This window comes from Mastomys coucha, unplaced genomic scaffold, assembly GCF_008632895.1.
Source record: "Mastomys coucha isolate ucsf_1 unplaced genomic scaffold, UCSF_Mcou_1 pScaffold19, whole genome shotgun sequence".
Classification (NCBI taxonomy): Eukaryota; Metazoa; Chordata; class Mammalia; order Rodentia; family Muridae; genus Mastomys; species Mastomys coucha.
Genome location: NW_022196901.1, coordinates 5,843,946 through 5,860,943, shown reverse-complemented (window position 1 = coordinate 5,860,943; position 16,998 = coordinate 5,843,946). Strand labels below are relative to the sequence as shown.

General features: G+C 40.4%; 1 protein-coding gene across 1 annotated transcript in view; it reads left to right on the top strand.

Annotated features, from left to right (window-relative positions):
• Positions 1-4,257: 4,257 nt before the first annotated feature.
• Dmtf1 (cyclin D binding myb like transcription factor 1) overlaps positions 4,258-16,998 on the top strand; it is a 40,198-nt gene continuing 27,457 nt past the window's right edge. Inside the window, exons 1-4 of the mRNA XM_031380288.1 lie at positions 4,258-4,413; positions 13,515-13,635; positions 15,010-15,126; positions 16,735-16,857. Of these exons, the coding sequence (XP_031236148.1) occupies positions 15,018-15,126; positions 16,735-16,857 (232 nt within the window). The 5' untranslated portion in view covers positions 4,258-4,413; positions 13,515-13,635; positions 15,010-15,017. The remainder of the gene's footprint in view (positions 4,414-13,514; positions 13,636-15,009; positions 15,127-16,734; positions 16,858-16,998) is intronic.

Genomic DNA, 16,998 nt, shown 5'->3' with positions numbered 1-16,998 from the left:
CACCACCACCACATTTTTTTTTTTTTTCCCAATCACGGGGCTGGGATCTTGGAATGTTGATTTGTGGGCTAGTCAAAAGGGAGTCAGGTTTTTGAGAGCCGAGCTATCTATCTGGATGAGCTCTCTGGAGATTTACTGAGAGAACTGTCTTGTTGTTGTTGTTTTTTGTTTTTTGAGACAGGGTTTCTCCATGTAGTCCTGGCTGTCCTGGAACTCACTCTGTAGAGCAGGCTGGCCTCGAACTCAGAAATCCACCTGCCTCTGCCTCCCAAGCGCTGGGATTAAAGGCGTGCGCCACCACCGCCCAGCCTGAGAGAACTGTCTTAAACAACAATCTTTCCTCACCAGACAGAAATACATTTTTTAATCTACTTTATTCTAAAAGTAAAAAATAAGACCCCTATCAGAAGGATCCCAATTCAAGGCCCATAAAAAAAATGCCATACAAATAAACAAAAAGTACTAAATCTACAAGCCTTGCTAGATTTTCACACTCGGAGTTTTAGCATCTAATCATACCCTTTTGTGCAATCACATATTTGCATATAGTCTTCATAAACCCAGGGTAGGGTTTTGGATTGGTTCTGGATATCTGAGGATATATACAATCTTGGGATGTGGCACATCTAAGGACAGTGTAGAAGCTCTGCACCCTTCCCTCCGTACGTCTCCCTCCATATCTTGTATGTTAGTAGAGTGCAAGCTTACCTAAGATTCTGTGGACAAGAATGAGCTAGAAGTGTGCAATATCAGTGTGACTACTACTTTGGCTTAGTGAATATATACATATATATATATATGCAATATGTATGTGTATGCAAATTATATACAATAAATATTAATAATATTAAATAAATATTAAATATGCTATATAAAATATATTAGTGAGTCTCTTCACTAAGCCAAAGTAATGGTATATGTATATACATTTACATTTTTGTATATACACACATACATACATATATATGTATATGTATATATATATATAGATATATATACATATATATGTGAGTCTCTTTACTAAGTCAAAGTAGTAGTATATGTATATTTTTGAAAACTGTTGTTAGGAACCACTTTCTCATAAATGTATAAATTATTCTTTAGATGTAATAATTATTTCATAAGAATTGCTCTTCAGTCATTTTTTTGTTTTTCTAGTTTAGGACTTTCTTAGTTTCTATTTTTAATGCTTATATACATGTCAGGCTCCCTAAATAAGGTATGCTATCTTTTTTTTTTTTATTATTATTTTTTTTGGTTTTGTGAGACAGGGTTTCTCTGAGGTATGCTATCTTATATTATTCTAGAAAGTAAAATTTATCTCCAAAATCCTAAAGTAAATGAAACTTAGAGATATAACATTATTAAACAATAGAGGCCGTATTTACTCACAAGTCTGACTAAATAACCACCATGATACAAAAATTTATGTTCTCAAAAAAGTTGAAAAGGAAAGAATTCCAGTAAGACATAGAGTGCCACAGATTGGTAATAAAAACATCAATATAATAACATGTTGCTTCAAATTGAATTATGAAAATGAAAATAACCCCACACATCAACTTCCCCTTAACTAAAGAACCTGAAAACTGGCTATGTTTTGTTTTTATCATGAGGTGACTCTATGATTTTTGAACTAGAGCAGGGTGAGTACAAAAACAGGCTCTAGGGGTGAGGCTACAATTCTGAGTCTACCATTTGCTTGTGTGACCTGGACACATTCTACAACTTCACATTGGTCCCTGGGTAAAATGTGATTCACCTGTAGTACCTTCAATGAAGTTTTTGCCATCTGTAAAGATTACATGAGTTTAATACATATAAATGACACACAAGAACAGAGAATGTTCACTTACATTATTCAAATCAAGGGTTCTTTAGCCTTTTCTCAGCATTTTTCAACAAAGACTTATTTTTTAACATTCACAACAAAATTAAGCAGGAGTATAGAAAATTCCTACATATCTCACAGCTTCACACATACACAATCAAGAGTGGGCATTTGTTATAATGGATGAACCTATATTGACATACCATTAATACAGAAGATGTAGTTTATGTTAGAATCCACCGAGTATTTTATCTATCAGACCTGTGGGTTTTGTTGCAACTATAAAGGCATGCTATTTCAGTAGCACATAGAGCCCTTGCTGCTATAGGAACCACTGCATACTATTCATTTTCCCCACCCCTGGATGCACTAATTTTACTGTCTCCATAGCGATGCCCTTTACAGAATATCACCACGGTAGATTGAATGAGAATGGTCCCCGTAGGCTAATATATTTGAATGCCTGGTCTCTGGTTGGTGAAATTCTTTGGGAAGGATTAGGTGTGGCCTTGTTGGAAATGGCGAGTCACTGGGTGCAGACTGAGCTTTCAGAAACCTACAGATACCCAAATGGCTCACTGCTTTCAATGTACAATTAAGAATGTAAGCTCTCAACGACTGTTCTAGCCCCATTCCTACCTACCTGTGGCCAAGCTCCCCTCCACGATGATTATACTCATTTACAATTGTAAGCAAGCCCCCAACTAAAACTTTCTTTTGTAAACTGCCTTCACCAGGGTGTCTCTTCATTGCAGTAGAAAATAAGAATGGCAGTCTTAGCAAGCATCACTTTTTGGATGATTTTCTTTACTAAATAACATATACTTTGATTCTTCACTACTTCAGCACCAAATAAAATTCTGTTGTACGGAACTGCCTGTTTATCCATTCACCTCCTGGTTCACCTCTTGGTTGGTTGCAAGTTTTGGCAAATGTGAATAAAGCTGCTGTAAAAAACTTGGGAGTCCAAATTGCATTAGCCATCAACTCCAACGAACTATGCCCAACTTAAGAGTATGCCTGATATGTCTAATTTCACTCCGGGGGGAGGGGGGACAAACTGATTTCTCCTTTCCCAAGATCTATCATTTGCACACAGCTTCTTGATTAGGAATGGGACTTTGTATATCATTAATAGTGAAGGGAAGCAAAGTATAACATATCTTGGTCTTATAAAAAGGTTAAAAGCTGTTGAGTCATAGAAGGAATACCAATTAAGAACCCCACTGCTCAGAATCTTAGATCTTGGAACTTTTTCATTTGGTTTGGTTGAGATGTGTTCTATGTAGCCAACACTGTCTCAAAATCCAGTCTTCTTTCTGCCTCAGCCTCTTCTGTGCTTAAATTATAGGTGCGAGCGACTGTGCCCAGCATGGGGCAAAACCCAGCTTTTTTGATGTTTTCATTATAGAGTCTGCACTTTTGGTAGCCGAGTTTATTGCAGAAAACCACAACTGACCAGTGTGCACAAAGTTAAGTGACTGTTGAGTGCCTATCCCTAAGTGGGATATTTATAATGCAAACCTTACACCAAAGGTATGGGAGCATTGCTGAAGATGGGGGCAGAAAACCTCAAAGAACCAGGGGAATGGGAAGACTTCGGTGAAACACCCACCACACCACCATGCCAGTCAACATTCCAGCATGGATGGCTAACAAGGTTCCATCCCTGGCTAGAGAGCTACAAGCAGTCAAGCCTGCTGAGGGAGAGTCAATTTCCTTCCAGAAGAGACCAGATTGTTTGCCAACGTCCAAGTGCACAGCCCTACACTTAAGTACATCTGGGCTATGTGTGTACCCTGGAATACACACTCACACACACACACAATAGGACATGACTTTGAATGGATAGGAAGGAGTAAATATGGTCAAAATGCATTTATTCATGTATGAACTCTCTTAAGGAACCCGATTCTTAAAGAGACTGGCATGGGAACAGGGGTTCTGTTTTATTCATCTCTAAGGATCCAGAAAACAGAGCTGCCGTCGGCACAGACACTAGCACTGAACTTTAAATGCGTGAAGAACTGCAGTCGTCTCCTAAAAGCGAGGTCACACTCACGGAGGTCACCTTTCTCAAGAATTATACCACACGACCAGAGAGACCAAGGAGCAGAGCAGAGAGAGACACCCTGCTTTCTTCTGTACTCTAAGGCCTGAAGGCCAGGACACACCGCTCCCTCTTCGCTTCGGATATTCCGAAAGCTAAGAAACAGATGGCGCAGACACCTGCCAAGGGAAAGACCCTCCTTTACATCATCCGCGACAGCTCGCCGGCGACCGTCCGGACCTACGGCTCGCTGAGAATGGCGGTCGAAACCACAGCCACCCACCAGCTTGCCGACACGGGCGGAAGTGACGTCGTGGGCGGCGCGCAGGCCCGCCCCACGGGAGAGGCGGGCGGTGGGGGGGCAGTGCTGGGAGGGCGGGGGCGGGGCGCGGCCGCGGCTCCGTTTCCGGTGGCTTGTTGCGCTCGCTCACCCCAGCTGCAGCCACTCTCTCCCGTGGCTGCTTCCTCCATCCTGGTATTTTTTGGAGCCTCCATCCTGGTTCTTCCAAAGTGCCCGGACCCAAAACAGGAAGTAAGTGCGATGGAACCTTCAGGTCCGGGCCTCTGCCGCAGCCGCTCCGCCCAGTGCGGCCAAGCCGGCCCCTTCTCAGGCCTTGGCTGTCGCCGGCGGGGTGCCGCGGGCGGGGTCGGAGTCCAGTCTTCGCCCAGCCGCCGCGGCAAGGCCCCGCACGCCGCGCCCGCGGTCTCCGTCGCCGGCTCCTGCAGCTGCTGGCGGCTGGAACCGCCGAGCGATCGCCCGGGCGCTGCGGCGAGCCGGCGGGGGCGGAAAATGGCGGCGGGCTGGAGGAACTAAATGGCGCCGGGACCCCTGGGGGTGGGCCCGAGTCGCGGAGGAGGGCGCCAGGGGCCCGCGGGCGTGTGCTTGCCGGGCGGAGGAGCTTCCCAGCCTAGCTTTGCTGGGGCCCCGGTCGGCGAAGTTCCCCAGGCTGCGTGGGTGGGGTTGGCAGCGCCGTGGGGGCGGTGGACTTCCCCAAGCCCACCCATTTCTCTTTTGCTTGTTTGGCCTTGTATGCCCCTAGCCGGTTGGACTCGGCGAAGGAAGTCATGGTGGCCGGACTTTTCTCTTTAAAGACGGACCGCGCGGGACGTGGCCTGGGGTGCGGGGAGAGCCCTAGCCCAGCCAACTAGTAATTGTCAGGATCCTGCGGAGCAAACCTTGAGCGTTTCAAACCCCTCTTTGGTCTTCCAGCAAGAACTTTTTTTGAGGATCTCCCCGCGACCTTACGAGTTTTACTCCGAAAGAAGTGGTCCCGTGCTGTCCTGTGCTATTCAGCGATACAGCCTATGTTTTTATAGTTAAAAGACTCGGTGTAGCTAAGGAAAGGGTGATATGATAACCCGTGAAATGTACTTTACTACGTCTCTCCCAGGCCGAGTTCTCGTGATTGCTTTCTCAGCTCTTGTACCCCTTTCTGACAGCTAGACTTCCTATTGGGACATCCTTGAAAGAAAACTGTTTCTGATATTTTATGTCTTAAGCAAGATGTAATGCCACTTAGACCTATATTTTTATTTTGTAAATAACTTTTGTGGCTTTTAGGCTATAAATTAGGATAGACCCTTGAATTATGTTGAAAGTTTTACAAACATCAAAGGTTATTTTCCTTAAAGATTTTCTATTTCTGGTACTTCACATTTCTTTAGGCCAGTCTTAAATGTACCTTAATAATTCGAGTAACTTACTATAACATTTTTTCCTTTTTTTTAAAGATTTATTTTATTTTTATGTATGAGTACACTGTAGCTATACAGATGGTTGTGAGCCATCATGTGGTTGCTAGGAATTGAATTCAACCTCTGCTTCCTCTGGCCCTGCTCCCTCTGGCCCAAAGATTTATTTATTATTATATGTAAGTACACGGTAGCAGTCTTCAGACACACCAGAAGGGGGCGTCAGATCTCATTATGGATTGTTGTGAGCCACCATGTGGTTGCTGGGATCTGAACTCAGGACCTTCGGAAGAGCAGTCAGTGCACTTAACCACCGAGCCATCTCTCCAGCCCCTTATTATAACATTTAAAACTACAACTATAATAACAAAATCTTACTAGCTTTTTACTGTGATAGAATAGTAATAAAATTTTGTATATTTGGTTAAACTTAGACAAACTTTAAATCACATTTCAAAATGTGAGTGTACCAAGTCGGTGACAGACTAATGATGTCCTCCACAGCAGTCAAAAAACACAAATAAGGGCTTGACCCTATATGAAGAAAATTCTTTGTTGTGAAGATGGTATTTATTTTATGCTTTTTTCCCATTACAGTTTTCTCTGGTGAGTACCACCAACAAGCTAACATTTCTTCATTATTTTAGATTATGATAGACTTACCCAATCTGTTGTTCTTGGGACCTACCTGTTCCACTGAATCTTTTTAGTTGATTAGGGAGCCACCTGGTATGTTATTGTTCTTCAACATTTAACTCAAAGTGCTGGGTCTTGCAAGCTTCTTCAGAATTTATATCTATGTTAGCAGTTTTGGGGATACATACAAAATATACATTTTTCCAGGTATTCAGGCTTTATTTTTTAAAGGGAGGAAGTCAGTTTTAGTCTTAGGGTTTGAGCTTGAAAATAGAGTATCTGGGAAATGATTATTAGTGTCCTCTGGTCTATCTGTCTCTGTCTCTGCCTGCCTGTCTGCCTCTCTCTCTCTCTCTCTCTCTCTCTCTCTCTCTCTCTCTCTCTCTCTCTCCTTTCTTTCTTTCTTTTGTTATTTCTAAGTTTGCTTGCCTGTATCATTCTGTGACTGTCCCTGACAAAGGGCCTTGCTTTGCATTTATTAAATAGTGTAGAAAATGTATGGGAAAGAAATGAAGGATAAGGTTTTATAGAAACAGTTTTACCCAGCAAGAAGTAACTTTAGTGACCCAGAGTAGCAAAACCAAACCATGCTATCAAACTGTATCCATATTTATCATTCAATATTTATAGTAATTATGTTTTATTTGGGGTTGCTTTCAACCTGTTGGTTGCTTTCAGCAATGATTATCAGAATATACACAAATTATTCTGGGTCAGGAGCATGGACAAATACATAATAATATAAGATTAAAATTATGCATTTAGCTTATGTTGTAAAATCCACAGCATTGTAAGGTTGGTTACATTGTTATCATAAAGGAGGATTAAACATAAACAGGATGAGCACACAGGATAGCAGCTAAGTACATAGTATTAAATGTTCTCAAGGCATGTTATTAACTTGGCTGCAAGAACTAGCAAAAGTTCAGTCTCTTCAAAGATGGGGTATTTTCAGAAAACCCCACAGTTTTTGTCTTAGTCTCTTGAGTGCAGTGGTTTATATTAACATCTCTGAGGATACATGCGTAGTAAGAAATAAGCATGTGTAGCCTGGCTATAAACATTAGGTTAAGGAGAGAGCAAGTGATTTTTGAAAGTATTGAGGAACTGGGTGACTTTCTTTAAATTTATCTGGCAGTTGCAAACACACCAAGACTTTAGAAGAGCATCCATGTGAAGGAGGATTCTGTGGTGACCATTTCAGCCATCTACCCAGTAGATCTGCATCTACACAGCCGACTTCCAGTGTTTGTAGAGACTGCTGCAGTCTTTCAAACTGGAGTTCTCATTTTACTAATTGTGTACAGTCTCTTTTTGCCATAACTCCACTTGAAGGGATTAGGAATTTGTATGTTTAAGTGATACACAGTTCAACAAAGGTACATAAACCCAGAGCCAAATGTTATCTGGATGAAGTATAGAGGCATGTGGAGTTTGATGGCTTTTGTATCATTTCTACATTTGTCTTGATGGTGATTTTGCTTTGTGCAGAGAACTCTTGTAATAAAAATTAATAAAAATCAGTTTGTTTGCTTTGATACTATAAAGGTAAATTGGTTCAATTTAAATAAAAGGACTCTATTGTGTCTGCTTTTTATCAAGTTTGTGGAAAGATAGCCCATTCCATGATTAAATTCCAGAAAGAAGTTGTCAAGAACAAGTATGGTGGCAGGTCCTATATAAACTTTTTATGTCATGCCTTTTAAAACATCATTTTTGGCTGTACATACAGTGAGGCCATTTCTTTTAGCTCCGGTGTTTAAAGCTAACCCTTCCCTCACTGTAAGGGGTTTTATGCAAAAGAAATGTGTGTTAGGTTTATTCATTGCTTAGTGTGTTTTAGTATTTGGTATGGAAATGGGATTTTAAAGTAAACTAATACAAAGAACATGGTGATAATTTGTATTTAAAAATCAGATTGTGTTTTACAGAAGTGCTGTTTTGAAAAGATAGCTTAGAATATAATCAAACACTTAAGTTCTTATATCATTGTTGATTAGATTAGATTGGCAATTCAGTTTTATTGTCAGGCCTTGTATGAAGTTATGTACCTTACTTAAAATCACCCATATTACCATGTACTTTATTTAACTACAGCATCATTGATAATTGAATCAGCAATTAAAGTATTACATTAAATTCCATTTAACAATTGAAACTTAATGATATGTAGTATTGGCTTACCATCTTTTAATGAAACCATTAATTATGTACCTTAGTTCAATATTCTTTATCTTGATTTATAAATCTACTTTTCACACTTTCTCACAAAGTATACAAAAGGATTTCCGAAAGTCCAGAGCTGTTACTGTTAGCAGGGGGTCTTTTGCTCTGCCTGGATGGGAATCCTGAATAGTCAAGAATCTATTGCCGGAAATGCTGGATATGGAGTACCCAAAACTTAGGGTCTAGACTGATATGCTTCACAGTTGTGAACCTCAAGCACTAGAGGCCCTATTGACTAAGCTTTGATTTTAACCCAGGCCTTCAGGCTAGAGGCTGAATGAATTAAAACCCCCACTGCTTTTAACTGCCAGTGGCCCCAGCACTTGGCAGCTTTGGTAATCTGTGATTCAGAGATAAGCAGTACTGTTAGTCTTTAAGCTTGTTACAGGTTTTGAGTGTCAAAACCCTTGACTCCACAGCAGCAACTGATAGAACACTAGAGCCTAAAAATGAATGGGATTCGCATCCTGTTAACAATGACTAGTGTTAGCAGTTTTCACTGTCCAGAGAGTTTGAGAACCTCTGCTGTTTGGCAGCTTCCTCGGATTCTGGGGACAGCCAGAAACATTCCCCCTGCCCCCAGGCTCTCACCTCTGTTCCCTGTTAGTTCTGAATCCTTCTGGTCCCTTTACTGCTGCCTCTGCCTTTGCCTCCACCTCCACTTGGAATTGACTTTTTTTGTGTGTGTGTTGCCAACTAAGCCCGTTCTAATAAACATAAGTAAGAGAAGATTACACTGGGAGAAAACTTTTATTGGGTAATGGTGCAGGTGATAGTATAGGAATGTCTCTTAGCTGGCTCACAAATGTGAGGCTGTGTCTCATTCACAGCAATCCAGACAAATAAGGGAAATGTTTGTGCTAGTTAGGGCCAAGCTCCTTATGTAAATGCTCATACCATCACAGGCCCTTAGCTGGACCACCAGGGAGGCGCCCCCTACTGGCCTGGGTTGGAACAACTATGGGGTCATGAAGAGTTCCTCAAAGCTTGTGATGGCAAAAGTCTAGAGGTTGTACTTCAGCAAGCAGGTTGGTTGATACAAAACTTTTTCAATGCTCCTATCTGTTTAGAGTGTTCAAAACAACTGGTAGTTCAAAACTCAGCTGGCTATGTGGGACTCCTTTGCTCACAGTAGTGATGGCACTAGGGAGGGGTCTACTAGTTGTCTTATTAGTCAGATTGGTCCAACTTCTTATGCCTTAGGTTATTTGAAGGAAAAATAAACATTAAAAGGGGTGCTCACAGTATAGACATCCTTAAAAATTAACGTTGTCTAACAGTGCTTAACTCTTAACCCAGTGCCCTAGGAAGAAGTGGGGCTCTCTCTGATCTGTCTCATAACCATTCCAAAGCATTCCACATCAAGTGCAAAGTATTTTGTATGAAATTGTAAGTACTTCTGAAGATGTTATTCTGTAGGCTTATATGTCTTCTCACATTTCTGTATGTGCCCAGGTATGAGATTTAGGAATTTATTATCTGCCAATAATTTGCCGCTTGGCAGAGTTGTTCCTTTAAAAAAAAAAACATTAAGTATGTTTTTTAAATTATACATTAGCAGATAAATGTTCTTTTAAATATTGCCTAAGGTGGTGTGTGTGTGTGTGTGTGTGTGTGTGTGTGTGTGTGTGTGTGTGAATGTTAGGTATAACCTCAAACACTCCCCCAACACTTCCTGACTAGACATGTATTTTATACTTATTGAAATGGTGGAAAATAATAGTATTAGTGGGGGGGGAAGAAAAGATGTGCGTTTGGGCATGATGATGCAAGCCCGTGATCCTAGCACTGAGGAGGCCAAGTCAGGAGAATCATAAGGTCAAGGCTAGCCTGGGCTACACTGTGAGACTTTATCTTTAAAAAAAAATTTAAATATTACAAAAACAAAAAGGTATTCTGAAATATAACCAAAAATTTGAAAGGTAGTCATTAAAATGTTAAAGAGAAATAGATAATTGTTAATACTATATTGGGTCAGGAAATCTCAAATATGTCCTTGTTGCCTTTAGTACATCTCTCTTCTGTAGTGCTGTATGCCTCCCTTCCCCCACGTGTGGATTTTTGAGGCAGGTTTTTTTGTGTGGCCCTGGCCGTCCTGGAACTTTGTATACTATGCTAGGCTTGAACTCCTGTTCGACTGTCTCTCTCTTCAGAGTGCTAGGATTAAATGCGTGTGCTACCACTGCCTGGCTGTATTTCCCATTTTAAGAGTGTCCTCACTAGTGAGTTTTCCTAAGCCATATAACTCCACTCCATCTTCCTAAACAACCCTTGTCATCTCGGGTCAGCCTATGTTGCCTCCAGCTTTATATGATTACCATAGGTAGTGTTTGTGCTTAGAAACTGTTCATGGAGTTGACCTCTAAGGAAAACATGAGGCTTCCTGGATTTATTTTTTAAGTGAATTCTAGACAACTAACTGCCCTAAAATTGAGGGCAATAGAAGACCCAATGGACATGTGAGCCTAAGAACTTTATATCAATATTGAAGTGAAGGGGAGCCCGAGAGATTCCTTTCTTTAATTTTGTGTTAAATAGCAAATGTTACTATGTTGTAACTTACCCTGTTCTACCAGGTTATTTGTATTCTAGTAAGCAGGGTCATCTGGGGGCAGCATGGTAACACAAGCATGTTGTCTAAGCACTGGGTATGCAGAGATAATAAGATAATCATTGTAGGCCAGTGTGGGCTATATATATTATATTACATATATTATGATGCCCTGTTTCATGCCTTCCTCCCCTAGTCCCCTCCGTTAGCCATAAGTGAAGGATTTATCTTTCAAATGTGAGCATATGCAAGAGTGTTATTATATATGTTATACACCATTTTCAGGTTCTTTTTCCTTATTAAGGTTTTTATTGTTTCAAGGTAAGTCATCAAGCATGGGAATATGCCAGAAAGTCCGTTTGCCAGCTAGGATGTTATCTGCCTTTCCTCCTCTGTGTCTTCTTATTTCTAATTAGTGTAAAAATGACCCCACCACTGACTCAGGAAGGGCTCAGAAGAGGCTGCAAGTGCTGTGTGTGTGCTCCGAAAAGTTCGTGGTAGCATTGAAGTGTAAAGGGTTCCAGTTCAAGCATAATTTTGAGTCTAATCGATGAGAACAAAAGCACGAAGATCCTTCTCCCTAGTTGCTTTGATGTAGTTATCAGCGCGTCTCTGTTTAGATGAGTATTTGACTTGAAACATTTGACATGTTGAAATACTCATCTAACACTGGCATGAGCTCACTTCCTTTTCCCATTCTCTTTACCTTCAAAGTATGTCTTGTCTTTTATATTTTGGATTCTCTGTTTGCCTTCCACCCCCAGTCCACTGAAATTACTTCTGTTCAGGTCATGAGTGTTCTCTATGTTGCTAGAACAAGTAAATACCTCTCTGTCATCTTACTGGCAGTTAGTCATTTTAATACTCATTGAATATTTACTAGGTTTCCTTCTGTGTCACTAGCTAGTCCTCAGTCTCCTCTGCTTGTCTTCTTCATTTATTTTTTTAAAAGATTGATTGAATTTTTACTTTATGAGTGTTTTTGCCTGCATGTGTATCTCTGTACCAAAGGTCAGAAGAGACTGCTGGGTCCTGGAACTGAAATTCCAGAGGGTTGTGAGCTGCCATGTGAGTGCTGGGGACTGAACCCAGTTTCTCTTAACCTGAGCCAGTCCTTGCCTTCCATCTGTAAGTAAGAGCGTTCTGGAATTACAATCTAAGCCTTCAGTTTCTAGGTATCTTTAAAAACAATCTTCATACTATATTAAGTCAGGCTTATTACGTATTAATTATGCCTGCTGAGGACAACTTACATATTCAACCATCCACTTGCACCTTAAATACCATATATCTTACATTTAAGTATCATTAGTACTAATACTTGATAAAAACAGCCTATAATAACATACCTTGAGTTGAAGCCAGAAGCCCAGGAATCATCGTGAGATGGCATTCCCTTCTTAGTCTCAGTCTCTTCAGTCATAAAGCCTAGTTGGCTCTGCCCCCAGAGCAAAGCTATTCTCTGTCTTCTCTCCATGAGTGCTGTGATGTTTCCAAACCACAGTCACCCCCTAAACACGGGTCTTTATAACTTACACCTTCTCTCTTCTCCATACTGAGTAATCTGATAGAAATTAACTGTCCCCAGAAAATGTTGCTGACCTGATAATATAAAGGTTGGTTCGTTGGTTGGTTGGTTCCCCTGGATTCCTGAATAGGGTTGTTAACCTGTCCTATTATGTGGTTTCTGATTGAATATATAATGTAAATAATTTTTAATGGTTTAAGATGAAATAAGGTATATTATCATTATAGAAGAATGTGTTAACTGGGAATGTTAATTAATTTTTCATATGCGGTAAGTTTGCACAGTGTGACCACTTGATAGCTAAACCTGTTTTCAGAGGCTATCTGACTGCTGATTGGCAGCTTGGATTAAGAAACTTCCTGTGAGCTCTCAGTGGATAAAGAGTGGATTGTTTCTCTGTTTATACAACACTGGTTTTCAGGCAGATTGCCATAAAATGCATTCAGAAGAAACTTCTGCTTCTGTCTCTGTTGTGGGTGAGATATCAGGTGTGCGGGCAGAGTGCTATAGCATTATAACTAGTCCTCAGTATCAGGTGTGCAGGCAGAGTGCTATAGCATTATAACTAGTACTCAATATCAGGTGTGCGGGCAGAGTGCTATAGCATTATAACTAGTCCTCAGTATCAGGTGTGCGGGCAGAGTGCTATAGCATTATAACTAGTCCTCAATATCAGGTGTGTGGGCAGAGTGCTATAGCATTATAACTAGTCCTCAGTATCAGGTGTGTGGGCAGAGTGCTATAGCATTATAACTAGTCCTCAATATCAGGTGTGTGGGCACAGTGCTATAGCATTATAACTAGTCCTCAGTATCAGGTGTGCAGGCAGAGTGCTATAGCATTATAACTAGTCCTCAGTATCAGGTGTGCGGGCAGAGTGCTATAGCATTATAACTAGTCCTCAGTATCAGGTGTGCGGGCAGAGTGCTATAGCATTATAACTAGTCCTCAGATACTATTTATTGTGCCTAAGCCTCATATTGTGCTGTTACTGTTCTAGAGTACTGCAGATGTACAAGCATGGAGGAGAAACAGTCTGGATGACGTGAGTGATGCTGCTGGCCAGAGCACAGAGGTGTGATTCTATGGGAAGGGCTGTAGCGAATCCATCCGTGGTCTAGGTGAGTCTCCCTGAACTACAGAGATCCACCTAGTGGTTTGCAGGCCTGTCGTAACTACATCATTTCCAGTCATCTTTATCTTGAAAATGGATTCATTACAATTGTAAAATTGTGTTCTTTGATATAGTAAGCTTATACTACTCACTGAAGCTTTACCCTGTAAATATTAATATAGTTGTCTTTTTTGCCTAAGGAAAATATTAGTTTAAATACTATTAAACTATATATAAGTGGATTAATACCTATGTGGGTCATATACTGAGTAATTAAATCACATCAAGACTTTTGTCTATTATTAGTAAAAGGTATGTGGGAAAAAACTGTTGAAATAAGAACTATATTATAAGATTCTATAGACTTCAATCAGGCATGAGTAGTCCAGTATTTTGATCTGTGTCAGCTACAAGATACTGACCTTGTTCTAAGACTCCAATTGTTTAGTCTGAGAAGAAGCACACCAAATGTGCTGTTACATACAAAACAGCAAGTGGGGGCATCTTAAACCAAAATTCTCTTTGTCAGGAGTAGGCCCTAACCCCATACAAAAGCATTTGCTTGGTGGTGGTTAAGTATGTTTGTTTAATACTATGGGGGAGAAAGGAATTATTTAGTGTTCTTATTTTTCAGGTAGCAGGGCTTAAATACTCAAAAGGTGCTTAGAATTATTTGATCAAGATAGAAGTTTTGGTTAATTTTTTGCTAAAAATACCAGGCTTGAAATCTAGTTCAGTGGTAGACCATTTGTCAAGTATAAATAGAAAGTTGTGGGTTCAGTCACCACTGGTTAAGAAGATGTGGTGGCGCCAGGTGGTGGTGGCGCAAGCCTTTAATCCCAGCACTTGGGAGGCAGAGACAGGCAGTTTTCTGAGTTCGAGGCCAGCCTGGTCTATAGAGTTGAGTTCCAGGACAGCCAGGGCTATACAGAGAAACCCTGTCTCGAAAAACCAAAAAAAAAAAAAAAAAAAATGTGGCAGGGGCCTGAGACAGCTGGTCACATGCATCCACGTTGTGTCTTTGGCCAAGAAGCAAGGAAACTTGCATGCTGCTGCTCAGTTGTCTTCACATATTTTTCCTTAGTCTGAGACCTCAGCCCATGGCATGACATGATGCCACGCACATGTAAAGTGCACTTCCCAGCTCACCCTAATCTAGAACATTCCTTACAGTCATGCCTAGAGGTTTATTTCTATGGTTATTCTAAATCTCAGATTGACAGTGAAGATTAAACCACAAAATGTAAATATTGTAAGAAAGGCAGTTTGTGAAATCTGAACTCCTTTTGCAGTTTTAAAGCAGATATGTACATCTGTAAAGCAGGTATCTACATCAGTTTCATGTGCTATCTGGAATCCTTACGTAGTCTCTTCTCCACAGATTTGAGTATGAGCACAGTTGGAGAGGATTCTGACACAGTAACAGTAGAGGCTGTGAACTCTGTGACGTTTACTCAGGACACAGACGGGAACCTCATTCTCCACTGCCCTCAGAATGGTAGGAGAGTTTGCTAGTTAACTGACACTGGGGACTGAGCAGTTCCCTTGCACTCTTTATCCATCACCCACACATAGTTTAGGCTAGTGGGCTTGAAAAGGCCCTGGTATCTTTGGATTATAGATTAATCTTAATTTATAATTTATGTTTTAAAAGTACTTTAGTAAGAATTTTAGTTTAAGTATGAAATTTAGTTTTAGTATGAAATTTAGTTTATGAATTTAGTATGAATTTTAGTCTAAGCATGCATTCATATTCTTTACTAATCTACTTTCTGTCTTATTACTGTGTTATTTCATCTTGGACTAGTTCATTCATTCATTTTAGCTAGCATCTACCTATTAGGATGGTTTACATTTCTGTTTTTATTATGAATTCTCTATACTACTTACAGGCACTCTGGGTATGACATGTCCCAAGGGCTTCTTTCCAGGTACTTCCTAAACTTCACTTTTCCTTTTTACAGTCTCTGGTCATAGTTAGGAATAGATTCTTTATATCATGACCTAACTGGTCGTATGCTATCCTAAACCTCCATTTATCCTACTTTTGAGTCCCACTTTATTAGATCAGATTGTCTTTTCTCATCTGGGTAACTAACTCCAGCCTTTTATCCAGCTTTCCCACTTGTTAGGGCTGTATTGAAAGCTTACCGTGTTTCTTAGGATATATAATTGGGTGCTTTGATTACTTCATTTCTTCCTCCTAGCCTTCCCTCTTGCCACAGTTGCTATGGTTGTTAGAATCCATGTGCTTATGTTCTTAAGTCATTCACATTGTTTTAATTTTATAACACTTCTTTTCAGTCTTTAATTCTACTGCACATTTTTCTCTAATTGCCAGGAGAGACAGACGATTCCCTGCTTAATTTTTTTTCAAGTTCATGATACCTCCCTAGAAAGTTTCTCTTCACTTCCAGTCTAGATGTAAGTCCTCCATGTGCTCTTGACCTCCTTCATCCCACAGTCAGAGGTCTGAGTACACTGTTGTGAAATTGTTGGTAGGTATTACTCCACCAGAACTTCCTGGAAGGACATCCTTCATTGCTCTGTTCCCAGCACTTAGAACCAACTATAGACATTTAGTAAATGTTTGAATGAATTGATGCTCAGCCCTTCTCTGTGTGTGAAATCTTTGGAAAACCATGTTAGTTAGAAGGTGGCACTTTTGCCCACCATAGTTCTTGTTATAAGAACAGGAGCTGGGGGCTGGTGAGATGGCTCAGCGGGTAAGAGCGCCTTCTGTTCTTCTGAAAGTCATTAGTTCAAATCCCGGCAACCACAAGGTGGCTCACAACCACCCATAATGAAATCTGATACCCTCTTCTGGTGTGTCTGAAGACAGCTACAGTGTACTCATTTATAATAATAAATAAATCTTAAAAAAAAAAACAAAAAGAGCTGGGTACTACTGTAAGCACGGAGAAAGCAATAACTTCTGAGTCCTTGTGTAGTTGAGTGAATTCAAGTGAGCAAGTGGGTGGAAGGATAGTTTTAATGGATAAGAAAATTGCTGCAGAGATTGATGTAGTAGGTAGGGATTTTGTAATTTTGAAATTGGTTTGAGATTTTGAGCATTCTGTTTGGTTTATTTTTCTCCTTCCATTAGACCCTGATGAAATAGACTCAGAAGACAGTACTGAACCTCCACATAAGAGACTTTGTCTGTCCTCTGAGGATGATCAGAGCATTGATGACTCTACGCCGTGCATATCGGTTGTGGCACTCCCACGTAAGTCTGTTAAGGAACATAGAGTTACCTTTGGAATTGGACTTTAGCTTATAAGAGTCAATTGGGATTTCTAGAGAGACTTTTTTTTTTATCTATTTCGTCAAGAAAAAAAATAGATTTTTTTTTTTTTTTTTTTTTTTT